We start from the raw sequence: 26,074 nt of genomic DNA, 5'->3' as shown, positions 1-26,074 counted from the left end.
GCTGGCACATGAGTCCTCTTGGCCCCAGCAAGAGCAAAGCTAGGTAAGGTGAGCCAACCTGCCCTTGGGCGATCTACACCTCTCACCGTGGGTGTCTTGCTGGCGTGCCCGCCATTCTTGCTGGCACCTGCCCCTGCAGTCCTTTGGCTTTTCCTGATCTCCTGCCAGGCTGAACCTCTGAGGCAACCAAGGGTCTGACCCAATGGGTCCGCCACATTTCCCAACAGAATTTCCCCTAAGCATAGGGCTGAGCTCCAGGAAGGGGAGCCCCTGTGGACCCGCAGGGACAGTACTAAAGGCACGGGGTGCTTTGGCATCAGTGTGGGCGTTCATAAATGGTTCATAAATTCTCTGAGAGCATCAGATTTTCATTTCAAGTATCTGCCTCACCTCCTCCCACACATTTCGTACCTAACCTCAGACATGCCCCCAGTCATTCTTGCCCAGATTCTGAACACTGTCCCCTCTGGTTATAAATGCTTACTAACACACAGTTTTTCTTTCTTTGGCATAGGCTTGTTTGTAAGCTGAAGGCTTTTTTTTTTTTTTTCCCTAACCTGCTTTTACTTTTATTTGCATTTATTTTATGCTGAATTTATTTCCAGACCATATGTTTTTGTTTCTTCAGTTTCTTCTGGGACAGCTTTCTCTTCTGTGCAACCTCTTCTTCGGGTTTAGGAACAATCTGCTCTTTTTTGGGGGGAGGATCATCTCCATGTGGCGGGGGGTGTCCTATAGGGGTTAATCCGACCGTGAGCTCTGTGAAGTTCTGTGCTGCGTCGTGGGGGCTTGTTCACCTGCATGTGCTTGATGACCAGAGAATCCACATCTAAACCCTTCAGTTCAGCATCACTCTGCATTTTTAAGCATGTACAGCAAAATTCCGCACTCTTTTTGAACCGCCGACCCTATGTCCAGCCCCCAAATTGTAACAAGGTGTGTTTGGCCTGAGCACACCTACCAGCTCCACAATTGTAACAAGGGAACAGCGCACATTGCTTCTGCAAAGTGACATCATTCAAATACTTGGTGGCTTTTTGGATATGCATACCCTCGACAGCCTGAGCAGTTTCACAGATGTTCCTAAAATGAACACGAAGATTTGAACTTCTGGATTTGCATGATTCTGTGGGGTTTTCTGTATCAAGTGAATAGCAAACCATTTTCAGAGATCAAGCTGGAGGCTTATGATAGCAGTTCCATGCCTGACACTTAGTCCCAGACAGCCTTGCACAGGGCTGAGGGTGGTGACTGATGGGGTCCCCATCTCCTCGTCCCTGAATCAGCCCACCTGCTCGGTGCTGCCTCGCACCCTACCCTCTCGACACTCTTCTTTCTATATCCTCTCATCCTATATTTGCCCTGAGAATGCTACTCACCCAGATATGAACCAATTTCTGGATCTTCTCCTCTCTACCTCTTTCCTGCCTCTTTGCCCAAAGCCATCTCTGTTGTTTTGTTGTACTAAACCACATCGACTAATGGCTGCATCCTTTCTCTTGGGCTCCCTCCACTTGCTGGGCCAGGTGGTCCCTACAGCGCCTCCACCTCTAAACTTTCACGCGAGTGTTAAGTCAGAACCCCACACCTCACTCCTCTCTTGGCCTCACCCCCTGTCCTCCTTGTACTTGAACTCCAACACTTCACCCCAATTCCTGTCCCTTGCTGGGGCCCCCTCGCACCTTGGCCCTGCCCTTCAGTCATGAGCTCGCCCCCAACTCTCCAGCCCTTGCAGGCTCCCGTGTCCCCACAAGGACCCCCTCTCCAGCTGGAGAGCCTTCAGCCTCCAGGTTGCACAATGGCACGGCATCTGAGCTGAGAGCCCCGAGAAGCTCAGAGAAGGAGAGAGGGACAGAAGTGTTTGTTTCCCCCACCCTACTCACCCCCCAGCTGCCACTTTAAATATTTGCCTAAGCCTCTAGCAGCAAGTGTCCTAGGAGGAGTGAAAGAGGGGGAGGGGCTCCAGGGAGAAAGGGGGAAGAAGCATCCTCTCTCAACTGTGCGCAGCTTCAGCTGCGCGCAGGTGCCAGATGCAGGAGACAGCCCGCCCCAGGGCCCCCACTCCCGCCCCCGGTTGTCCTGGCAACACTGGGACTGATTGGCTGACTCACGAATACTGGACCTGAGCCAGGCGGGCAGCGGGCCAGCGGGAGAACCAAGGAGAAGGGCAAGCATCTCGGGGGTCCCTGTGGGCATCTGGGGCAGGGGGCGCATAGTCCAGCTGTGGGGCTTGTTCTGAGCAGGTGCTGTGCTTAGGGCTTGCCATCATCCCTGACTGCTGGGAAAGGGATCTCTTCCTTGGAAAGAAGCCTCTGCTCTCTTGGGTCCTCAGTCTCCCCTGCAGGCTGCCCTTAGACTGTGGTTCTTACAACTTTGTTTTTTTCTTTCTTCTTTCTTTTTTAACTTGTTTTTGCCTATTTGGAGGTTGGGGAAGGAAGGGTGATCTCAAGTTTCATAAGGGAAGTTCAGATGCTGGCACTGACCTGGTGGAGATTTCCTGTCTTCCTTCTCAGGAATGGGGGCAGGACCTTTCGCTGGGCATGCATGGCTGTCACCTCGTCCCCCACACCAGCCCTCTGCTGCAGGCTTTTCACATTTTTGGCCTTTACTTAGGCCATTTCTCCTTCCTGGAAAACGCACCTTCAACGCCTCTTTACTTCTCTGAATACCACCGACCCTAAAAGGCCAGGCAAGAACCAATGACGCCTCATCTGTGCTCACCACCCCAGCCTATGGCGCCCCCTCCCTCCTCCAAGATCGCCCAGCCTTCCTGATGCACTTTCATCTACCACTTAGCAGGCACTGCTGTACCCATCAGCTACATGGGTTTTTTTGGGTGTCTTTCTTCCCAAAAAGCCTGCCGGCCCTGGGACCAGCCCTGAGACCGTGCTTTCCTGAGGCTTCCCTCAGGGCAAGGAGCATGCAGGCAGCCAACATGTAACTCTATTCAATGATAATAAGACTGTCACCAAACGTGGGGGGGCTCCTGGTGAGGGGTCCGTAGTTTATGCCTTCAGTATGTCCTCAGTGCTTCACTGGCCAGCTCAGCTCTGGGACTTTGAATAAGTCATTCTGCTTTTCTTGGCTTTAGTGTGTTCGTCTGCGAGATGGGTCTAATACAGCCTGTCCTGTCCCCCTCTCCGAGCTGTTGTGAGGATCCAATGACATCACGATGTGAAAGTCCAATCTTCATGACTATAATCATCTACTTCACCGCCAGGGCACCTCTTCTCAGTAGCTAAGAATAGGACCCAGACGGAGACTTCCCTGGTGGTCCAGTGGTTAAGAATCCGCCTTCCAATGCAGGGGACACAGGTTCGACCCCTGGTTGGGGAACTAAGATCCCACATGCCGGGCCTGCGTGCTGCAACTACTGAGCCCATGCACTCTGGAGCCCTCATGCCATAACTAGAGAGAAGCCCTTGCGCTGCACCGAAGAGCCCACCCATCACAGGGAAAGATTCCTTCCCAACAAAAGATTCCGAATGCCACAAGGAAGATCCCGCATGCCGCAACTGAGACCCGACACAGCCAAATAAATAAATAATTTTTTTAAATGGTCAGAAATTGGAAGCAAAATTTGTGGAGCTTTAGGGCTGGAGAGTATTCTTTAAAAAAAAGAAAAAGAAAAAGAATAAAAGGGTAGGACCAGGGACTTCCCTGGTGGTCCAGTGGTAAAGAATCCGCCTTTCAATGCAGGGAACGCGGGTTCGATCCCTGGTCAGGGAACTAAGATCCCACATGCCACGGGGCAACTAAGCCTGTGCCACAACTACTGAGCTCGTGCGCCTCAACTAGAGAGCCCATGTGCCGCAAACTACAGAGCCCACGAGCCCTGGAGCCTGTGTGCCACACTAGAGAAGAGAAAACCTGCACGCCACAACTAGAGAGAAGCCCGCGCGCCACAACGAAAGATCCCGCATGCCTCAACGACGATCCCGTGTGCCGCAACTAAGACCCAACGCAGCCAAAGATAAAAATAAATAAATCAATAAATCTTTAAAAAGACAGAGAGGAAAGAATAGGACCCAGACTCCTCCTTTCTGTCTGTCTCTGAGTTAAACCTCTCTGAGAATGTGGGTGATGGAGAACCCCATGGCAGCCACTCCTGTTTGCGCCTCCCCTTTTCCTCCTTCCAGCCCCTCAGCCGCAGGGGATGAACAAGATTCACTCTGCCCTTTGTGTGCTGGGCAGAGCCGTGCCAGGGACGGGGGTGGGGGGGATGGTTGCCCAGCTGCCCCAGCCACTCTCCCCACCCCCCACTGCTTGTCTTCCCACAAGCTGGCATGGAGAGGGCAACACGGGCAGCTGGATGGGCAACAGCAAGTGAGCATCCAAGGTCAGGGGCATCCCTGGCTGGGAGAACATGGACTTAAGCTCAGACCAGAGAATCCCCTGCTAGCAGAGGCTGGGGACAGCTGGGGAAGCATCTTATACCTAGCGATCTCAGTTTCCTGGACTAATGGAAAGAGCACTGGACTGGCAGCCCAGCCAACTGACTGTACCTGTGAGCTCTTGGGACAGTCAAACACCCCCTCCACACCCCTGGGAAATAACGTAGTATAGAGCAGCAGTTCTCAAACTTTTTGGCTGCAGGACCCCTTAACACTCTTACAGAAGTAGCGAGGACCCCAAAGTGCTTTTGTTTATGTGAGTTATACCTATTGATATTTACCACATTGATATTTACTGAGAAATTTTAAAATATGAATTCATTAAAATAGCAATAATAAACCCATTCTATGTTATAACATACATAACATAAAATTTTTTATGAGATTAACTATTTTACAAAGCAAAAATATTAGGGAGCAGACTGTCATTGTTTTACATTTTTGGAAATTTCTTTAATTGTGTTAATTCAGTTGAATAGAAGGTACCTCTGGAAAATTCCAGGGTACTTCTATAAGAGCATGAAAGTGAAAAGGGCAAATAATGTCTTAACATTGTTAGGAAAACTGTTTGGACCTCAAAGACTCCCTGGAAGGTTCTCAAGGGCCTCTGGGCTCCCTGGACCAGACTTTGAAAACCCCTGGTGTAGAAGAATGGCTGTGGACTTTGGAGCTGGGCAGGTGGATTTAAATCCCTGCTCTGTCACTTTCTTCTTCGGGTACTACGGGCCTCACTTTTCTTATCTGTAGAAGGGGATTAATCTCAAAGACCTCAGAAGGTTGTTGAGGCAATTAAGTAAGTAGAGTACACAACACGTAGTAGATGTGATATCAAGCTGGGCTACTTTCCTCTTGATGCGGGCTTCAGTCTCCTCGTTTGTTAAACAAAGGGCTGGACTGGAAATGTCCAAGGCCGTTTCCAGCTCCAACAGGCTGTGGTTATTTAGTGAGGAATGTTCTGGAATTCCACACATTCCCATTCCAACTCCAGTGATATTTCCCCTTTCAGCTCCCACAGACACAAAGGCACATTCTGTTTAGTAGCCTGTGGAGACGTGAACACAGATACACACATGTCACTTAGGACACGTGACATGCCCATGAACTCTGCTTAGAGGCCGCTGAGCGCCAAGACATACGCACAGGTACACAGAGGTTCATGGATCTATACATAGCGCAGAAATGCCTGCCCGGAGGAATATGTGCCTGTGCCTGTGCCCGTGCAGAGACAGGTGTGCACGCGTGCAGGATGCACAAGGAGACCTCGCACACACGCACTCACGCACAGCCACGAGCAGATGGCCCCAGAGACCGCCCGCAGGGTGTGCAGCGGCCAGGGCCGCAACCACTCCTTTCAGTGGCTACTCCCCGCCCGGGACTCCCCGCTCCGCCCAGCGCGCCCCCGCCGCCCGCCGCAGTCCGCGTACTCCCAGCCGGTCAGCCCTCGGCTCGCCCCGGGCTCCGCACATCTCTGCATCTCTCCGAGGGCTCGGCTCGCGTGAACGAGCAGGGGAGGGGACGGCCGCCGGCGCCCGAGGGCCCGAGGAGTCGCTCTCCGCAGCGGGCAGCTGGGGCCCTAGCTGTGGCAGCGGCTGCCTGTGGCGCCCGCGCGGGGTGGCCGAGAGCGGTGGGGCGGGAGCTCGCAGGCAGCATGGCGGGGCTGCGGGCCAGGCTGGGCTCGGGGCTCGGGTTGCTGGCGCTGTCCACGCTGGGCCTCTGCCTAATGCTGCAAGTCGGCGCCAAGAGGCCCCCCAAGACGCCCCCGTGCCCACCCAGCTGCTCCTGCACCAGGGACACCGCCTTCTGCGTGGACTCTAAGGCAGTGCCCAGGAACCTGCCCTCCGAGGTCATCTCTCTGTGAGTGCTCTCGTCTGGGGTGGGGTGGGGTGGGGTGGGGTGGGAGAGCCTGAGAGGGGAGGAAGGCAAAAACCTGCTCTGGGAGTGGGTGGGGAGAACCCCTGCTCCACCTCTACAAAGTGTGGGGACCAGGAGGGCTCCAGGGGGTCCTCGGGACTGCAGATTCAGGCATCAGCCCTGGCTGGGAGCTCTGCAGTCGTGCGGGCTCAGCAGCCGTGGCTGGGAAAGCTGGTGTTTACGGCCAAGAACGAATCATCACCACCATCAGCATCGATGAGACCTACTGTGCGCAGGGCTCTGGACTTGGAGGGAGGGAGTTGTTTACATGAGCATGGGGGCCCCTGCCTGTGACGTCACACCAAGGACAGAAGGTTTCTTGTGGGGGAAGGGTGGCAGCAGGGGGAGGGGTGGAAGTGAGATACACTCACTCCTACAGCGCCCTGGCACGGGCAGATGCCTGCCACTGGTCTCGCCAGCCACTCTGCACGGGGCCAGCCAGCCTGTCACTTGCAGCAAGCGGCCTCAGGAGCTAGACAGGCTGTGTGGTCCCTGAGAGCAAGATGCTAATCCACCATCCCCATCCCAGTGCCCCATCCCTCAACAGCACACGGTGGGTGTCTGGATGATGGAGAAGGTGCGGGTAATGGAACCTTCTTTGGGCTGAGGTCCTTAGTGCTCAGAGAGGCAGTAGGGGAGGATGATGAGGAAGGCAGGCAGTGAGCTTGTGAGAAGGGAAAGACAGCCTCAAGCTGGGGGAGGAGCCAGGTGACATGGGGAGTTTCCAGGGCGAGGGTATGCAGAAACCATTGCCCTGTCCACCTCGTGCCACCCCAGCAGAGTCCCTGCATACTCCCCTCGGTACTGACTCAGGTGTCCCCTGCAGGACGCTGGTGAATGCTGCCTTTTCAGAGATCCACGATGGAGCATTTTCCCACCTGCCACTGCTGCAGTTCCTGTATGGACAGAGCCTTGCTGAAGGAGGCCGGGGAGGGGTGGGGGCGGGGCAGGGGAAGGGGCAGAGGGGAGAGGTTGTGAGTAGCCTTTGGAGGTTAAGAGGCAGGTGTCCCTTACTTTCTCTCCAATGGGAGAGCCACAAACAGTGAAGCAGTGGGGAGTCAGGAGGGTTGCAGGGACCAGCAGTTTTGGGGAAGGAAGATGGAGGTTGCCCACAAAAACAAAGAAGGGGGTGTTTGGGGCCCAGTTAGGAATGGACTTTCCTCCGCTGCAGATCCCAAAGAATTGGGTGCAATAACTTAGACTGGTGCCAGAGGGTGGACACTGCAGGGGAGAGAGCTCATCTTAGAGACAAGTGGCCCCAGGGATCAGGTTCTGAAGAAAAGGCTGGGGGACTGAAAGGGAGGGAAGACGGGAGGGTCTGGAATTCTAAAAGGGGCTGTTTATGTTTGAAGCCCCAGTTGCAGGAGAGAATATATGTGGTTATCCTCAAACTTGCCATCCATCTGGGAGGGACTGGTGAGAGCTGCGGTGAGGGTGGGAGACAGAGCCATGGGGAAGCACCCAGCTTGACAGGAAAGGTCCGCCCCTGGCTGTTCTTACCCTAGGAGCAAATAAGGACCCTGGGAGCTTCTGGGACCAGAGCAGGCTCCTGCCTGGACCTGCCGCCCAGGCTGCTCTGGGGTTCTCTGCTGGGGTCCCAAGAGTGGGAGGCATGGCCCGGGGATGAGGCAGCCCGCTGGGGGCTGGCGAGGCAGTGCCGTTGGAAGCTCTAATTCACCTTTGTCTCTGCAGGTTACTCAATTCCAACAAGTTTACACTGATTGGAGACAATGCCTTCACAGGACTGTCTCACCTGCAGTACCTGTGCGTGGGAAGGAAAGGGGAATTGGGAAGTGGAAGGGAGGAGGGCTGAGGGGGAGGGGGAGTGAGGAGGGCTGGGGGGAGGTGAGGGGGTGAGAGCCCTTGAATCCTCTGACTGCAGGACCCAAGCAGAAGGTCATTTCATCCATCCCTCTGCCTAAACCATCCCGCCTGGATGCCCTGTCACCACAGACTTAATGTCGCCAGATTCAGAATGGAAGCCTGTCTTAGGGTCATGGGCTGGAATCTAGGTGGGGCATGGGAAGTAGCTGGTCGAGGGTCTGGGATCCCGACTGGTGGCTGAGACAAGTTCCCTTTTTCTCCAGCTTCATTGAGAACAATGACATCTGGGCACTTTCCAAGTTTACCTTCAGAGGACTCAAGTCTTTGACACACCTGTGAGTACATCACACTCGTTCACCAGACCAAAGCCCCCTGTCTCCTGTGGCCTTTGGCTTCGGTCACGATCTTCAGATGACCCAGGGGTCTCTCTTGCAGCTCACTGGCCAACAATAACCTGCAGACGCTGCCTAGAGACATCTTTCGGCCCCTGGACATCCTGAGTGACTTGTAAGGCCTTTTGACAATGGCACAGAGGGACACGTCCCTGGAGGGAGGGGTGTGGGAGCCAGAATTGGGAAGATCATAAGGTCTTGACAGGCCGGGAGGGTTTGGGTTTGGGGTGGGGAGAAGGCTAGGTTGAGTTATATATAGATTGGCAGCCTTTCAAGTTGGGGTTCTTCAAGGCATCTGTGGGCCCTCTTAAAATGCACACGAGACGTTATGAATATATGTTTTTTAAAACATGCGCTTTTAAAAGCTATGTTTGATTTAAATCTGCGTTAAAGTCCGATAGCATAGCCACAGTCATTGATCAGTGTTTCTACAAGAACACAAAAGCCCTGGATTGTGGAAGCTTTGGAGGAATTGGGATGCAACAGAGAGTTGTGCCCGTCATACACTGCAAAAGGCACCTGGCCAAGGAGGCAAGTAGGGCATGAAACTCAGCCTTCACTCTGCTGGCCAAGCACACGTCCACGGGGCTGCAGCCACCCCAAGGGGAACATTTTCCTAACTGGCGCAAAGACGCCACATGAGCAACCAACAGCAGCCTTGACAATATCTACTTCTGAAAACCTAGATGGCCTGGGTGGGCAGAGCAGCTGGGAGCCTGTCCCTCTCTGAGGCCCCTCCATTACCCTCATGATCCAGGGACCTGCGGGGCAACTCGCTCAACTGTGACTGCAAGGTGAAGTGGCTGGTGGAGTGGCTGACACACACCAACACCACGGTGGCGCCCATCTACTGCGCCAGCCCGCCGCGCTTCCAAGAGCACAAGGTGCAGGATCTACCGCTGCGGGAGTTCGACTGCATCACCACAGGTAGGAAGAAGGTGCCCCACCTCGGGCATCAGGCTGGGCCTCCCCAGGGAAGCTCCCAGCACCCTGCCTTGCCAGTCGAGTAACCCTCACCACCCAGAAAGCTCTTACCCTCCTCCCTAACCACCACACCCCGCGCCCGACCCATCCCTGCAGATTTCGTGCTGTACCAGACCCTGTCCTTCCCAGCGGTGTCGGCCGAGCCCTTCCTTTACTCCAGTGACCTCTATTTGGCTTTGGCCCAGCCAGGAGCCAGCGCCTGCACCATCCTCAAGTGGGACTATGTTGAAAGGCAGCTTCGAGACTATGATAGAATCCCAGGTATCTGCGCCTGGCCTGGTTGCGGTGGTCCTTATGGTGGGGTGGGCTCCATTGTTCCTGTTCATTGAGTTCCTATAGGTAGAAGGATAGATGAAACATGGTCTCTGCACATAAGAACTTTCTAGTCTTTGGGGGGAGGCTGACGCATACACACATAACATCCAGATGATACGTAGGTGTTAGGAGGAAGATATGACCATAATGCTCTGGGAGCACAAAGGAGAGGCCTCCCCTGGGCAATCAAGGAAGGCTTCCTGGTGGAGTAGATGCCTAAGCTGAATCTTGAAGGATGAGGGAGAGGGAGGAGTGATGTCCAGGATCCTGGCTTAAGTAACTGGACGGTGCCAGAGAACTAAGGAAGGTATAGGATTGGCCAGTGAGCTCAGTTTGGGATCCACCGAGTTTAAGCCGAGTCTAGAAGGCTGAGGGAGACTTAGCTAGGAGAAAAAATGTGGGAAGGGTGTTCTGGCAGAGGGAACAGCATGAGCAAAGTCAAGAGGGTGTGCAACAGCTTAGCATGTGAGAGCATGCACGTGTAAACAGTTAGCAGCTCACAGGATGACAGCGTAACGTTCAAGGTGGAGAGTGGCAGACGAGACCCGAGAGAGATGAGGACCAGGCCATTGACAGGTTCTGAGCAGAGTGTATGAATCAATCCAATCCGTATTTTGGAAAATTCCCTCTGTGAGCAGTGTGGAGAGTGCTAGGCATGAAGCAAGACAGGTGGGCACACCAGAAGGGCTTCAGCTGGAGCCTGGACTGGGACAGCAGCAGTGTGGATGGAGAGGTAGAATAAGGGGGGATTGAACTGACACAAAAGGAAACAGAAAGTTTAAATTGCCCTGTATCTATGAAGGAACCTGAAGTCGTTACATAAAAAACCCTTCTCCCAAAGAAGACTCCAGGGCCAGATGGTGAATTCCATCAAACATTTAAGGAAGAAATAATACCAATCTTACACAAACTGTATGAGAAAGCAGAAGGCAGGGTTGACAGGACTTAGGGACTGGTCAGCAGTGGGTGAGGGAGAGGGCGGCAGTGTTGGGGATGGCTCTCAGGATTCAGGATGGGGTGACTGGGTGGAGCCACAAATTGAAATCAAGAACACAGGTTTGGGGGTAGATATGGAGCTCAGTCCTGGCAATGCCAGAGTTTGAGATGCTTGTGGGTGTGGGGGGAAGGAGGGTCTAAGCTGCTGCTCAGGAGCTGGGGGAGTCATCAGCATCTGGGCGCACAGACCAAGGCTGTGGAAAGGACTCAGGGCGGTGACTTCCAGAGCCTGAGGCTCAGCACAGGCTTCCCTTGGGAAACAGGTGTGGTCACGAGGAGGAGGAGGGTGGTGAAGCAGTGCTGGCAAGCAGGAGAGGAGAGGCAATGCCTGGGGACACCAAGAGAGGCGAGAGTGTGTCCACACACGACTCCGGTGCCTGAGAAGGGGTCCGGGCAACCTGGTTGTGGTGCAGATGTTCTTGTACATAAAAGCCCTCTCACAAGTGGGAGCTCTTGGGGGATTGTGTTTTCATACAGAAGGCTCCAAAGCTCTGTTTACCTAGGCTTTGTCACCAGCTGTGGCTGCGTTCAAACTCTTTCTCCTTCACCTGCCTCGACATTCGCCAGTGGGGTAGCTTTGGGCAAGTCACTAAGACTCCGAGCCTCAGTTACTTTCTGTGTGAAATTACAAAATAATAGGGTGTATTTCAGCGTGATTCATTGAGGCAATGTGGTCACACTTAGCACAGTGACTGTACACAACAGAAGATCAACAATGGACATGACGGTTATACAATCGGTCGATATCTAGCAGCACCTACTTTGTGCTCAGTGTCAGCTTATGTTTGAACCTTGGGGTCAAGACCAAAGGGAGGGTGATGCTGAGGTTGATGATTAGCTGTGGGACAATTAGAAAGCATTGAGCACCCAGTGGATATTCAGCAGGGAGAGAATACTGTAGCAAAGAGACTTAGTCTTCGCCCACCGTTGGAAGGGACCAACCCACTTTTCTGAGGGTGTGGCGTGGGGCAGGGGCTCGCGGGCCCCCTGACGCTGCCTGACTCGCTTCCCTCCATCCTGCAGCCCCCTCTGCAGTGCACTGCAAGCCAATGGTGGTGGACAGCCAGCTGTATGTGGTGGTGGCCCAGTTGTTTGGTGGCTCTTACATTTACCACTGGGACCCCAACACCACGCGCTTCACCAAGCTGCAGGACATTGACCCTCAGCGCGTGCGCAAGCCCAATGACCTCGAGGCCTTCCGCATCGATGGCGACTGGTACTTTGCCGTGGCTGACAGCTCCAAGGCGGGGGCCACCAGCCTCTACCGCTGGCACCAGAACGGCTTCTACTCCCAGCAGGCCCTGCATGCCTGGCACCGTGACACTGACCTGGAATTTGTAGACGGAGAGGGCAAGCCACGCCTGATCGTGTCCAGCAGCTCCCAGGCCCCCATCATCTATCAGTGGAGTCGCACCCAGAAGCAGTTTGTGGCCCAGGGCGAGGTGACCCAGGTGCCTGATGCCCAGGCTGTGAAACACTTCCGCGCAGGTCGCGACAGCTACCTGTGCCTCAGCCGCTACATCGGCGACTCCAAGATCCTGCGCTGGGAGGGCACCCGCTTCTCTGAGGTGCAGGCGCTGCCCTCCAGGGGCTCGCTGGCCCTGCAGCCCTTCCTGGTGGGTGGCCGCCGCTACCTGGCCCTGGGCAGCGACTTCTCCTTCACACAGATCTACCAGTGGGATGAGGGGCGGCAGAAATTTGTGCGGTTCCAGGAGCTGGCGGTGCAGGCCCCTCGGGCCTTCTGCTACATGCCTGCTGGGGACGCCCAGCTGCTCCTGGCCCCCAGCTTCAAGGGACAGACACTTGTGTACCGACATGTGGTGGTGGATCTCAGTGCCTAGAGGGGGTCCGAGGCCTCTGGGTTCCTCGGAGCACTGGAGGCTGGGTGGAGCCTCCGGGTGAGCAGCGTGTTTGCCCGTGTGAAGACACATGTAGCCAACCTGCATACATGCCCTCACGTACACATCCCCCCGGTGAGCATGGACCGTACCGTGGACTCTAGCCCAGGGATGCCACTTCATTTTCACGGTCATCATCATGAAGTCATGTATACGCACCAGACAACCCAGCCCCTGGTGCCCTCCCATATGTGGACGCCGGTTCACCCCACACCACCTCCCTTGCTCTGCTGCCTTCCACATGCTCTGGCCCACGGAGGCGTCCTGGGAGGGCTGGAGGCTGAACCGCTCCCTCCTGTTCTTCAGCTTATCCGTCTGACCCTCTGGTCTTTCCTGTTGGTGCTCCAGGTGTCTGTCTAACTGCTTATGCTCTGCATTGCAGCCCATGGCCACATCCTTCATACTGCCGGGTGCACTCACCCACGCTCCCCGCCTTCTGCACGCACACGTGGACACGGACAGACTCCCTCAGTTACACGCACACACACCTGTCTACACTCCCATCTCCATGGGCACACATGCAGATTCAGCGCTGGGTCCTCTCCATGACCTTGCCTCTCTTCCTGGAGGGGCACAGAGTACCTGTCCTCCTCTGCTCACCCCTGGTGTGCCCAGCCTGCAGCTGAAAACGATTGGAATGGTGGTGCCAACCTCTGGGCACCAGCTTGACCTCCTGGGGGCAAAGCCCCTCTGCCCGAAGCAATAACAACAGCTCCAGCAGACCCTGCCTTCTTCCCAGCGCTGTCTCAGTGCTCACTGGAGTTTCCTTCTCTGACCCTGAATCCAGCTCACTGGTGAACAGGAGACCACCCAGATGAAAGCCTTTCTGCTTTTCTTTCCTGTAGCTGCCCCAGCCCCAGACCACACCCTGGTTCAGCCCCGCCATTGGGATATGGACCCTGCGCTGTGTTGGCTCCTTTGGGTGCGTCCAAGGGCTGGCCAAGCCAGGGTGGCTGCAAGCACCTGAGGCATCTGGGCAGGTGCCAGGAGTGGAGCTGGGCTGAAGAGCATCCTGGGGGCCCTGGTGCCCCTCCAAACCACAGAGGCACACCCCAGGAGCACTGCCTTTCAGTGCAAGCTGAGTGCCGCAGTGGGGAGGGAGGGAGGGTCCTGTGGGAGCAGCCGAGCTTCTGCTGCCCTCTGCTGTACGCTGGGAATAGAGGGCTCTGAGATGTTAGGCTGGTAGGGAAGGCACGGGGCGGGGAGTCTCTTCCCTGTGCCCAGACTGTGTGGGGACCTCCAGGTAGGAGGATGCCCAGGTGCACTTGGGGCCAATGCTCTGATTCACTTGCTTCAAATAAAAAGTTTCCACCCCATTGACGGCTCTCAGGTAGCCAATGGTGATGGTGAGCAGCACAGAGCTGTGTTGTCTGTCCCTGCTGCTTGCAGGGGGCCAGCATCAGTTTCAGACCCCCTTCCTCCCTACTCCCCTCCCTCTGAGGAGTGAGTAGGCACCCCAGAGTCAGCCAGTGCTGGGGTCAGGAGTTCATGGTGATGACGCTTAGGTGCTGGGTGAGCGTGACTAGTCTCCATCACCTGAGGCTGACTCACGGCCAAGTGTTCCTTCTTGGAGATCACTGTCTTGGGGCCCGCTGAGACTGGAGGCTGTCCCTCGGTCAGGTCAAATCCAACCAGCAGGGCCAAGGACAAGCTCAGCAGTCTGTCTCCTCTCCACCCCCCTCTGCTGGACAAATACGTGTCATCGCTGCCACCCTCGGCCCTAGGTGTGAGATTTCAAGCAAGTGGACTGATTTCTCCAAGCTGAGCTTCTCCTTCTGTAAAGTAAATAATAAAACCTACTTTGTCCAATCCTGATTCTGCCACTTACTAGCTTGGAGGTCTCAACCATATTCCTTCGCCTATTTGTATCTCAGTTTCCTCATCTGGAAAATGGATAGTCATGCTACCTATGTGAGAGGGTTAAAATGAGATTTGAATGCATTCGATTTATAATGTGTTAATATATGTAAGGCTTAGAATCCGGTGTCTGGCACAGAACTAAGATTTTTTTTTTTTTTGATTGTAGGACTCTAGGAGATACCCAGGTGGCTCAGAGAAGGCTGCTTTGTGGGCGAGGAGAAGGTTGATCTTTGGGGCGACCTTCTGTCTGTGGATTAGGGTTCCTTATCTATCTTCAGTCTCAGAGCCCCTGTACCCTACATCTTCCCTTTAGCCTCAGATGCCCACTCCTCACAATAGGGAATCTCACAGGTGATGTGTTTGGGTTTCCACCTCCTAAAACCACAGTCACGCGCTCTTGGCTTAGCAGGTATCTCTTGGGACCCCCCCCAGCCACACTGTCCTGGGAATGCCTTCCTGCTTTCTCAAATGGGGAATGGGCCCTCATGCTGTGCCAGGGAGAGGTTGCCGGGGAAAGAGGGTTGAGTCTCCCAGACATGTTGGCACTCTGCTGCCCAGTAGAAAGATAAACATCGCTGTGATTGTCACTCCCCCCAGGGCACCCGCCAGGGTTGGGAGACACTTCTCCCCCTGAATGCCCAGCTTTCTGCACATGGGGAATGGAGCCCACCGTATGCCTGCCTGGTCACCTGCCAGAGGTGGGTCGTCATACGTCCAGAGAGCTGCTTAGCAACTCAGTGTAACCGGGTGACTGTGTCAACAGCTCAGGACCAATGGGCATGACAGGCAGAGTTCACTCACTCTGCCAAAGCCCAGGAGGGTGACCCCCTCAGCTGTCAGCCTCACGCCCCTCCGTGCTCTCAGTAGCAGACCTCTCACATCTTGTCCCTTAGATTTTTCCAAGCACAGTCATCGGGACCAAGAGTCTCCGTGTGAGAGACGTTCCCAGCTGGGTTGGCTTAGAGTGGGCACAGGGGAGCTCCTCTCCAGCGAATGGGGGTAAAGTGAGGCCTGTGATGCTGAGGTCAGGTGACTCTGGAAGGCAGCGAAGGTGGGGGAGGGGAGGCAGTTCTGCAGCAGGTACCAAAGGCCCGAGGCTCACATGCACACAGTCAGCCCAAGTACCCTAACTTCTGGAGGAATGGATGTCCATTCCCTTTTCTGTACCCCCTGCTCCTCCTGAGCTGTCCAGAGGGTCAGTCATATCCTTTCGCTCCAAGGAGACAAGGATACTTTTCACCTTCATTACAATGTCTGTGTCCAGAGATGGATGGTGGCCGGGACCTTCCTGAGGGGATCCTAGCCCTGGGTGGTTCTTGTTCCTCCAAACTAGGGTGGGAGCTAGGGCCAATGTGAGGAGGTGATTAGGCACGGGGAGGGAGGCATCAGGGCCTTGGGGGAGTTTCTCCTGTGGGCCAGTTTCACTGCAAGCTCTCCCACTCAGCAACACCAATAAAACTGATGATGATAATTATGACTATATAATCACTGAGTGTTTATTTATTCCCAAGAAGCCTCCTTTCCCTCCATCATTAGCTATTCCATCCTTTTGATAGACGGTGCGTGTTAACTGTAGCTCTAATAAAAAGTAATAACTGCCCAAGTTTTCCACCCCCACGCTCTGGGCAGCTCTGCTGTCACCCTCACCTCAGCCCTATGAGGCAGAAGGGAAGCTGTGTGGGGTGCGGGGGGGGATGACGCGCTCCCCATTTTCAGAGGGAGGAATGAAGCACCTAGCAGAAGAGGTACAAAGAAGGCAACCCCACGTGGAAAGCTGTAGAAGCAGCGAAGTTCGCCTTCTCTCTTTTTTTAAAAAATTACTTTTTATTGGAGTATAGCTGATTTACAATATTGTAAGCCTTTTCTTTTGAGCCTCTCACCTTCTTCCAGATACACACCTTCCTCCTAGAGGAGCTTTTCCATTCCCTGTCCCCTCCCAGGGCTGCCCTCAGAAGACTGATTAATCTAAGCATTTTTTTTCTTTTTGTGGTACACGGGCCTCTCACTGTTGTGGTCTCTCCCGCTGCGGAGCGCAGGCTCAGCGGCCATGGCTCACGGGCCCAGCCGCTCCGCGGCATGTGGGATCTTCCCGGACCGGGACACGAACCCGCATCCCCTGCATCGGCAGGCGGACTCCCAACCACTGCGCCACCAGGGAAGCCCTCTAAGCACTTATTTATCGTTCGCCATCAGGTGCCGTTGGGCAAGTTACTTTCCACCATTGAGCCTATTTCCTAAATGGTAAAAAAAAAAAAAAAAGGATCTTTGTAAAGATCAAGTCTCTGCGCTCAAAAATGCACTACAAAATGGCAGTCGTTGATACTGTTAAGGTCTCAGGGATATCTGTGTTCTTGACTCTCGGAAATAGGTGGGATTTCAAACTTTTGGGAGAGAAGACATGGGGGGCTGGGGACTCCACCCAGAATCTTTCAAATCCCTGCCCAAGGATGTGGGCTCTGGAAAGGTATCCCAGAGAGAAGTCAAACCCTGAAGCCCACTCTTCAGCAGGGTGAGCGGGATGGGGGTGATGAGTCCCTCAGGTTCTCTCTCCTCCACGTCCTCCCCACTTTCCCTCTAGGTCACCTCAGCATCTTTGAGGCGCTCGAGGCGCTTACTGATCTCCCGACCTAGTTCTATAAGACCCGGATTTGCTGGTGCCCAGCCAAACCTACTTCTAGTTCTCACCTGAGCCTCTAACGGAGGACGTCGACCCATCTCATGCCCATTCCCATTTCACAGAAGGAGAAAACGAGGAAAAAGAGTGAAGTGAAGTGAGTGAAGAGCTAGTGAAGAGCTAGTGGACTCCGGATTTCCTTCATTTCTTTCTTCCCCCGTCGCACTTTTTAAAAAAAATTTATTTAATTAATTTATTTTTGGCTGCATTGGGTCTTCATTGCTGCGCGCGGGCTTTCTCCAGTTGTGGCGAGCGGCGGCTACTCCTCGTTGCGGTGCGCGGGCTTCTCACGGAGGTGGCTTCTCTTGTTACGGAGCACGGGCTCTAGGCACGCGGGCTTTAGTAGTTGCGGCTCGCGGGCCCTTGAGCGCAGGAGTTGTGTCGTACGGGCTTACTTGCTCCGCGGCGTGTGGGATCTTCGCGGACCAGGTGCTTGAACCTGTGTTCCCTGCACTGGTAGGCGGACTCTTAACCCCTGTACCACTAGGGAAGTCCGCACCTTTCTGTTTCCGCTTCCTACCCTCAAATCTTTCCTATTCGGAGGGCTACTCAACCTACGGTCCCCATCCACCAGTCGGAGGCGCATCGCCACTTTAAGGGGCAGGCCTCTCACCTCCCTGACCTCGCCCCGCCCCCTCCGCGGCCGCACTGCGCCTGCGCCACGCGCCGGAGACCTGGGGTTGGGCAGGGCCCAGTTCCGTGCAACTTTCAAGTGAGTTGCAAACTCCGCCCCGAGGACGGTGCAGGTGTCCTGGCACACTGGGGCCGTGGGTACCCGCACGAACGCAGGCTGCGATCAGCCACCTCTGGCTCGGGACCCACAGCGCCCCCGGCAAGGGCTGAACGCCTGGTTCTCCGGGGCAGGAAGTGCGGGTCGGAGCGTAACTGCCCGAGCGGCGGGGCGGAAGAGCGTGCCGGCCGGTACCGGCTCCCAACTCAGTTCCTGCCTGACCCGGCCCGCTGGTCTCCCCATTCTTCAGGCTTCCAGCACTGAGGAGTCAGTGGGCGGTGGGCTCCGCCTCCACCAAGGGGCAGCCCGAGCTCCCCTGTGGTTTCCACACCTCCACTGTTAATCCCATCCCAGCGCAGGCGTGAGCGTCCCTCTGGGCGTCTTCCTGGCGGAATCTCCCTTCGCTCCCGAGACTGCAGGATGGTGTCCTGGATGATCTGTCGCCTGGTGGTGTGAGTATGGCCGCTCAAATACCCTCTCTATCCCTGGATGTCAGCCCACACCTGGGGTGGAAGCTGGGAATGTCTGGTGGAAAAGGGGGCTTTTCTGAGCTACGTCACACCTTTCCCCTCCCTCCGACATTCACCGCAAGGTTTAAGGGACCTGCGGGCCTGTACAAGGCATTGGGCACCGTGTGCTGGTCACCTCGCACTCAAGCCTACTTGGCTGATGGCGACCCCCTGCAGTCACACACGTACTGCAGGCAGGTGAGTGGGACGGAGGACCACAGGCCGGCCAGCCACCCCTTGGCAAACACAGGATGTGGCACGTTGTGGGCAGAGAATCCAGGTGCCGGCTTCCCATCTGAGCAGTCAGTCACGTGACCCACCATCCTGGCCCCAGCTTCCCCACTCTGTCCTACTCCTCACCTGGCTGGAATATCCTTGCCTGCAACCTGGCAGTGCCAGGTCTGGTGGCCCTGGGCCTGATTGCACGTCCAGGGGAGGGAACAGCCTGGTGCTCTCATGGCTCAGAAGCCTGCCTCCCACTCACCTTGTGGAGTGGCTGGCTGTGCTCTCACTGCATCATGCACCCATGGGCCACTCGTGCAGGCCTGGGCAGGCTTGGGATGTTTGTAAACAGCAGGGTGGGGAGGTGGCCTCCAGGGCACTGACTCAGGTGCAGGTCGTTCAAGCCAAGCGGGAATAACAGGGCAGGCACTGCCACCTCGAACGTGGGGTGCGAGGGAGGCCGCCACCTGGCAGGGGTGTGGGGAGTGGCGCCCCTCACACTCTCCCTCTGCTTTGGGGGCTGCTCTTCAGGCTGGTGTTTGGGATGCTGTACCCAACTTATGCTTCCTACAAGGCTGTGAAGACCAAGAACATTCGTGAATATGTGAGTGCGGGGGTGGGCAGGAGGGCTCAGTGCAGGTGGGGGGACCACAGCCTTGGGGGTGTGGTAGGATTTGGCGAGGTGGGGGAGTCTGAGCTGGCCTCCCTTTCCTCCAGGGGTATAATCTGGTGGCGTACCCTAGAGCAGAGTGGGTGTGGATGGAGGATGGGCTCTTGGGATTCTTTGCAGGATCTTGTGGGTGCAGCCTGTTGGGGTGGGTACAGGAATGAGTGGCAGCTTCTCAGAGGCAACTTTCTAAGGCCAGCCAGGTGCCAGGGGAATGCAGTGGGACGGGCTTTCTGGAATCTCGGGGCTGGGTCAGCCCGGGACAGGGGATTTGGCACTGCAGGCGCAGCTGCTGGCCTCTGACCTCTCTGCCCGCCCCTCCCCGTCCAGGTTCGGTGGATGATGTACTGGATCGTCTTTGCACTCTTCATGGCAGTGGAGACCTTCACAGACATCTTTATTTCCTGGTATGGGCACTGGGGTTCTGTGGGCTGCGGGGAGGGGGTGGTCCTCCCTGGCCTGGCTCCCTTGTGGACCTTACCCGCTCTGCTCTGACAGGTTCCCTTTCTACTACGAGATCAAGATGGCATTTGTGCTGTGGCTGCTTTCGCCCTATACCAAGGGGGCCAGCCTGCTTTACCGCAAGTTCGTCCACCCATCCTTGTCTCGCCATGAGAAGGTACCGCAGCGGGAGGCAGGGCGGGCAGTGTAGGAGTGGGTGTGAGGCGAAGAGCCCTGGACTTGCAGCTCAAGACACTGGGGACACCTAGGCTCTAATCCCAGTCCTACTGCTGTTTAGCCATGGGGCCTTGACAGAGCCTAGCCTTCCTCCTCTTCTGGGAAAATCAAATGGGGACACATGTGAATGACCTTTAGGGGGTGTGAAACACCAGCTGGAAGTTGGTTTGGGCATGGTGGGGGGAGGCTGGAGCACGGCCGATCGTTGAGGTGTAGGATCCGGTGAGTGGATGGGGAGCCCTGTGCTCTGTGGGTGGGGTGGGCTGGGAGGCGTGGCTCCCAGTGATTTCTCTGGGCCACAGAGGAGTGACTAGGGCTGTGCGCCTGAGCTTTCCTCCCCCCCCGCGTGTCCACAGGAGATCGACACCTACATCGTGCAGGCCAAGGAGCGCAGCTACGAGACGGTGCTCAGCTTTGGGAAGCGGGGCCTCAACATTGCCGCCTCGGCTGCTGTGCAGGCAGCCACCAAGGTGCCCTGGGCCCCAGCCCTCCCCCATCCCCACCCCAACCCCCAGGGCCTTTTGAGCGAGTCCAGCTGTCTGTCAGGGAGCCGAGAGATCGCAGCTGTCCAGGCCGGGGGAACAGGGGCGAGAGGTGACAGGTGGGGTGTTGGCAGGAGCACAGAGCTGGAAGTTCAGACTTCCCTGGCTCTGACACTGACCGTGAGTGGCTGCTCTTGGACCCTAGGCCCTACCTTCTTGCTGGCGCCACAAAGGCACAGGGCTAGGAGGTTGCCGTGTTTCTTTCGGTTCTGAGGCCTGTGCCCCAGGGATTGCTTGCAGGTCAGCCTTGATTTTCCTGGGCAGCTCCCCTGGTTGAGGCCCCTCCCTGCCGGGAGCCCTGCCCCCCTCCATCAGGTGGTGCAGCGGATCCCACTCTCTTGCAGAGTCAGGGCGCACTGGCCGGAAGGCTGCGGAGCTTCTCCATGCAGGACCTGCGCACCATCTCCGATGCCCCCGCCCCCACCTACCAGGATCCCCTCTACCTGGAGGACCAGGTACCCCACTGCAGGCCACCCATCGGTGAGTGGACAGAGGAAGCCAGAGCTGTCCCGAGAGGGATGGCTTCCTCCAGGCCAGCTGTGGCTCCCCCCAGGGCCAGAGGAAAGCCTGGCTCAGCTGGCCCCAGGCCTTCAGACTGTGTCCGTGCCCAGCTTTGCTTCCCGGCCTCCCTCTCCTCCACAACAGGGTACCGGTCAGGGGGCCTGCAGGACAGTGACACCGAGGATGAGTGTTGGTCAGACACAGAAGTGGTCCCCCAGCCATCAGTGCGGCCCCGAGAGAAGCCTCTGGGCCGTACCCAGAGTCTTCGTGTGGTCAAGAGGAAGCCGCTGGTGCGGGAGGTCAGTGGTGAGGAAGGCACAAGGGGAGTGAGCTGCCCTGGTGGCCGCCTCAGCCCGGATCTCTCACGGGGTGCCTGCTCTCTCTCCCCACAGGGCACCTCGCGCTCCCTGAAGGTTCGGACGAGGAAAAAGACCACGCCTTCAGACGTGGACGGCTAGGGTCTACGGAGCCTGGCCCAGTCTTACCTCGTGCCCTGCAGGGCGTTGGGACTGTTTGGAGGGGACCTCTGGCTGCACATCTGGCCTGCCTGCACCAGCTGCCCGGGTGCTGCCCTCCTGACTCTTGCTGTCGGTTACGGGCCGTGTGTGGGGCTGCACCCATCATGCACCAAAGCAGGCTGGGCTCAGGGTTTTATTTATTGTCTTCCTTGCCGCTCTACCTTCCCAGGTGTGGAACCAGAGCCCTCCCCAGACCCCTGAAAAACGAAACCCAAAGCCCACCCAGCTGTGTTCGTTCCTTCCTGTCCTTCCGAGTACTTCACAGCCTTCTCCAAGGCCAAGTGTGTGTCCTGGTTGTATGGTTTGTGTTGGTGAATGAGGCCAGGTTTGCGGAAGTTTTGATAAATAAATGCGTCAAAGGGCTCTGTCCCTTCTGGTTTGTAGTCCCGGTCCTCACAGCACGTGTTATTAAACAGCCTGCCCCAGGCCAGTCTGGGCCTGGTGCTGAAAGGCCAGACAGACTGCCAGAGGGGCCCAGTGTTCCAGGGCAGGTAGCCATCGACAAATCGCTGTGATGCGGCAAGTACTATTATGGAAAGCTCTCGGGGACCTCTGAGAACACGGATGGGAGAGTGGCGGGGAGGGGGGCGCGGAGGGGCAGTCCAGAGTCTAAGAATGCAGTCCGGAGGGGATGGGATCAGGCCTTGACGGGAAGTAGAAACCAGTGGGAGCGAAGGTGTGGAGGGACCTCAGGCAGCACGATAATCTCATGGGGATTAGCTAAAGCTGTGCGGAAGATTAGGGCTGGGGAGGCCGATTTCCTCCGAGGGCCTGCCAGGCCTCTAGGCAGCTCCCGGTACATCGAGTTCGTAAACTCTTAGGTTGACAGGAGCTTTGCACCTCTGCGGAGTGGCCGTGAGAGGGCAGCAGCTGCCAGGGTCTGGGCTGCCCCCAGCTTCCAGGTCAAGGAGGGCGGGGCTTGGAGGCTGGCCTGTCAGCTAGCTGGCTGGAGGGATGATGCCGGACTCTGGCCCGGCCTCCAAAGGCCCTCCCTGCTGCTCGTGGTCATTGGTCATCAGCCAGTCCCATCCACGAATCTCCTCTGTTCTGAGACCCAGGCTGTTTGCTGGCTCCACTCCATCCCCTACTCTAATCCCTGGGGCAGCCAGTGCCCAGCCCTGCCCTCTCCTGCCCCTGGATGCTGGTCTTACTGTACTGTCCCTGCGCTGCTCCCCTCTCCCACCCACATGCCTCCTCTTCTTTCCCGCTTTCGATTAAGTCAAGAGATGGGTGAGAGTGTCGGGTAGGAAGAGGGGAAATGGAGTGGTCACCCGGAGTGACCTGAGGAGCGTGGATTAACCCTGGGCATGGGGATTATCCGAGTTTATTTGGGAGAAGTACTTAATCTGCTGGGTGGCTTAGCTCCTCACGGATTGGTGTTCAATGACTTCCTATCTTGGTGTTCCCTTGCATCATGGGGTTGATTTATCTCTTCATTTATTCATTCAGAAATCTTTATTGAGCATCTCCCAGGTACCAGGCATCTTTCAAGAAACTGGGGATGCAAAGTCAAGTGAGAGCTAGCACCTAGAATGTGGCTGCCCCAGCAGGGGCTACTCTGAGCCCCCGACGTATATTAATTTAATCCTCACAACAATCTCATGAGGTACATACTATTATTATAATCTCCATTTCACAAATGGAAAACAGGCACCGAGAGGGCAAGTAATTTGCCCGAGGTCACACAGCTAGTAAGTGGCAGAGTTGGGCTTGGAAACCAGGCAGTCTGGCTCCAGAGTCAGTGTACTTAACCACTGTGCAGAACTAGAGTAAATGAGCAAGTTTCTTGCCTGGGAGGCAAGGAGAAGGAAACTAGCAGTTATCCAACATTGATTCTGGGGACTTCCCTGGTGGCTCAGTGGTTAAGAATCCGCCTGCCAATGTAGGGGACACAGGTTCGCGCCCTGGTCCGGGAAGATCCCACGTGCTGTGGAGCAACTAAGCCTATGCGCCACAGCTACTGAACCTGCGCTCTAGAGCCCGTGAGCCACAACTACTGAGCCCATGTGCCACAACTACTGAAGCCCGCGCACCTAGAGACCGTACTCCGCAACGAGAAGCCACTGCAATGAGAAGCCTGCGTACCGCAACGAAGAGTAACCCCTGCTCATCACAACTAGAGAAAGCCCGTGCGCAGCAACAAAGACCCAACGCAGCCAAAAATAAATTTATAAAGAAACATTGATTGTTTGTCTGACCTCGTGTTGGGCATTTTAAATAGATGATTTCCTTAAATCCTCCTGTCAAGCCTGTCAGGTCGGGGTTATAGCCATTTTACAGATGGAAGAACTGAGACTTGGAGAGGTGAAGCAACTTGCCCATGATTGTGCCGCCTGTGGGTCAGGGCCCCATCTCCTGATGCAAGTTTGTCCAGAAGTCGCCTTGGTGGGGGTGGAATGGCAGAATCCACACCCCTGAACCGAGAGAGAAAAACAGAGGAGTGTATGATAAATGGACAAAATGAGATAAGAACTGAAAGCGGGGAGCAGCTGGGGGAGGCCTGAAGGTGCCGTCCAGTGAGGGAGTTTTCCTGGGAGCTGGGGCTTCACCAGCCCTCATTCCTTGGATGGGGCCTTACAGTGACAGGCAGGGTCACTTGGGCCCCGGGGCTGAATTAGAGATGGTCCCTGATGGCTATCTTAGCCCCAGCCTCCTGGCTAGCCTGGCTGCCCCGCTGCTCCTATTTCTATCTGCAGAACGCATCACTTTCATTCCAACATTGGCCTCCAGGCCTTTGCTGCACTGCATGTATCTCCTGTGCTCCCAAGAGTCTTCCATCCAGGCCGACGCGGCCTTCCTTCATGATCTGCTTTCTCCAAGAATCCTCCCCTGACTCCAACCCCTCCTGAGGATCCTGAGGCTCCTGACCTCTGGCCCACTCACCCTGTCCTGGGGGCACGATGCCGTGGGCTGTGCTCATGTGCCCGTCGCCCCCTCCGCTCCCTCCGCTCCCTGGCCAACCAGACTCCCCTAGGCCCCAACTGCTTCTTGCTCCCCACCTCATCAGTCTGGACTCTCTCGTGTCTCCATGCTCTTCTCCGGTCCCCCCAACACTCTGTCCTATTCCTATTTGCCCTCTGAACCCCACTCAGACATCACCTCCTCCAGGAAGCCCCTCTGTAACCTTCCCTTTGCCCTTGGGGTTGATTGCTCACCTAGACCACGCTGTCTCTGTGCTTGCATGGACTTCTATTTTTGCCTTGAGCACATCGTATTTCCCTCTCCACCACATTGTGACTTCATAATGAATAGATGTGCGTCCTACTTTTGTATCCTGGCCTGGAGCAAATGGTGGTTTAGACCAAGTGAAATATTGTAGTACGTGGTGAAGTACTTATTCCCTCATTTCTGAGCGAAGCATCACCCCCTCTGTGATGCTCCCCTGATTTTTCCAGGCTGGGACTGGAAGCACCTTGTTAACGTTTGTTAACATGCCCGACTCCAATCGTTACCTGCAGTGCCCAGCACAGGGCCTGACACCTAAGGTGCTTCAGGGAATGTTTGCTGGTAAAAGAACATGGACCAAGTGAGCAGAAGCTCTTTGAGGCCGGGGATGACTTTGTACATTCATCTTTGTACCCTGCATCTCCTTGGTGGCCATCACAGAGCCTTGAAAATGCCCAGGTCTCTGTAACACATGTTTGGCGAATGTCTGCTGCAGTTGTTTGGATTCCAAGACATCCTGGGGCCAGAAGGGAAGGGGCAAGGAGAATTCCAAGTTCTGGACAAGCACATGTGATCCCGGGACTGGGGCATTGGGTGTGGGCTGGGCTTCCCTCAGAGCCTGCCCTGTCCCTCTGAGAATCACTGACACATCTGCCCAGCACCATCTCCCTCTGCATGGGATTACTGGCCCAGCCCATGCCCTCTCTAGCCTGGCTCCTAGGGGAAGGTTAGGCCTTGCTCTGGCCTACCCACGGCCCCCCACCTTCTATTACTCACCAGTGTGCCCACTGTCTTCCCAGGCAGAATCACGCCGGGCACTGGTAGGGAGATGAAGAGCCTAGGCTAGTACCTTGGAAGCACGCACCTTTGCTTGGCCCAGGTACCAGCCCTGCCTGATTTGAGCTCGCTCTGCCCTCCCCATCCATCTTGCCTGCTTCTGAGGGATGCCCCCATTGCCTCCGAGTTCCCAGGAGCAGGTGGACCCTCATTCCCAGCCCTCCCTTCTCCCTCCGCCCCACAGCCCAGCTGTCCCTTGGACCTTTCTGGTGGCTCCTCTCTTTCCCTACCTCTTCGGCCCCTCCCGGTCCCGGTCCCCCTTCCCTACTCTGGCCTCCAGGTGCACTAGCCCCACTGCTGCATTTTTCGCTCCCACTCTGGGCGGCAGCAGTGTGGTTAGCCTCTTGTTTCAACACAGCCCTGGCCCAGGCTGAGTTGGGGCGTCATGACTGGCACTGCCCCACCCTTTAAGGGGTTGAGGAGGTGAGCACTCTGGCTCTCGCCCCCTTGTCTCCCG

General features: G+C 56.0%; 2 protein-coding genes and 1 pseudogene across 4 annotated transcripts; 2 read left to right on the top strand and 1 right to left on the bottom strand.

The window, feature by feature from the left end:
- Window positions 1-595: 595 nt before the first annotated feature.
- On the bottom strand, window positions 596-1,163 carry LOC116755931 (annotated as a pseudogene).
- A 4,677-nt stretch (window positions 1,164-5,840) lies between these two features.
- Window positions 5,841-14,522, top strand: LGI3 (leucine rich repeat LGI family member 3). Of its 3 annotated transcripts, none has more exons than XM_032636088.1 (8): window positions 5,841-6,248; window positions 7,132-7,203; window positions 7,998-8,069; window positions 8,393-8,464; window positions 8,565-8,636; window positions 9,279-9,448; window positions 9,602-9,766; window positions 11,840-14,522. In XM_032636088.1, the coding sequence occupies exons 1-8, from the start codon at window positions 6,043-6,045 to the stop codon at window positions 12,655-12,657; spliced, it is 1,647 nt and encodes a 548-aa protein (XP_032491979.1). In that variant the 5' UTR covers window positions 5,841-6,042; the 3' UTR covers window positions 12,658-14,522. The 3 variants fall into 3 exon arrangements, with proteins under 3 accessions (XP_032491979.1, XP_032491980.1, XP_032491981.1); XM_032636090.1 differs by lacking the exon at window positions 5,841-6,248 and adding an exon at window positions 6,764-6,858; XM_032636089.1 differs by lacking the exon at window positions 8,565-8,636.
- Window positions 14,523-17,898: 3,376 nt separating this feature from the next.
- Window positions 17,899-21,978, top strand: REEP4 (receptor accessory protein 4). The gene is made up of 9 exons (XM_032636091.1): window positions 17,899-17,960; window positions 18,333-18,430; window positions 19,241-19,313; window positions 19,707-19,783; window positions 19,875-19,995; window positions 20,411-20,524; window positions 20,941-21,076; window positions 21,242-21,396; window positions 21,490-21,978. The coding sequence occupies exons 2-9, from the start codon at window positions 18,399-18,401 to the stop codon at window positions 21,553-21,555; spliced, it is 774 nt and encodes a 257-aa protein (XP_032491982.1). The 5' UTR covers window positions 17,899-17,960; window positions 18,333-18,398; the 3' UTR covers window positions 21,556-21,978.
- Window positions 21,979-26,074: the final 4,096 nt, after the last annotated feature.

Source organism: Phocoena sinus, chromosome 6 (genome assembly GCF_008692025.1).
Source record: "Phocoena sinus isolate mPhoSin1 chromosome 6, mPhoSin1.pri, whole genome shotgun sequence".
NCBI lineage: Eukaryota > Metazoa > Chordata > Mammalia > Artiodactyla > Phocoenidae > Phocoena > Phocoena sinus.
The sequence above is the reverse complement of the archived record's forward strand: the minus strand, read 5'-3'. Positions and strand labels throughout refer to the sequence as shown.

Excerpts from the sequence above, each read along its gene's own strand:
- REEP4 (XM_032636091.1), top strand. The coding sequence starts at position 18,399 with ATGGTGTCCTGGATGATCTGTCGCCTGGTGGT. Across the intron at positions 19,784-19,874 it reads ACAGACATCTTTATTTCCTG|GTTCCCTTTCTACTACGAGA; the intron begins GTATGGGCACTG and ends CTGCTCTGACAG. Across the intron at positions 19,996-20,410 it reads CCTTGTCTCGCCATGAGAAG|GAGATCGACACCTACATCGT; the intron begins GTACCGCAGCGG and ends GCGTGTCCACAG.
- LGI3 (XM_032636088.1), top strand. The coding sequence starts at position 6,043 with ATGGCGGGGCTGCGGGCCAGGCTGGGCTCGGGGCTCGGGTTGCTGGCG. Across the intron at positions 8,637-9,278 it reads CTGGACATCCTGAGTGACTT|GGACCTGCGGGGCAACTCGC; the intron begins GTAAGGCCTTTT and ends CTCATGATCCAG. Across the intron at positions 9,449-9,601 it reads GTTCGACTGCATCACCACAG|ATTTCGTGCTGTACCAGACC; the intron begins GTAGGAAGAAGG and ends CCATCCCTGCAG.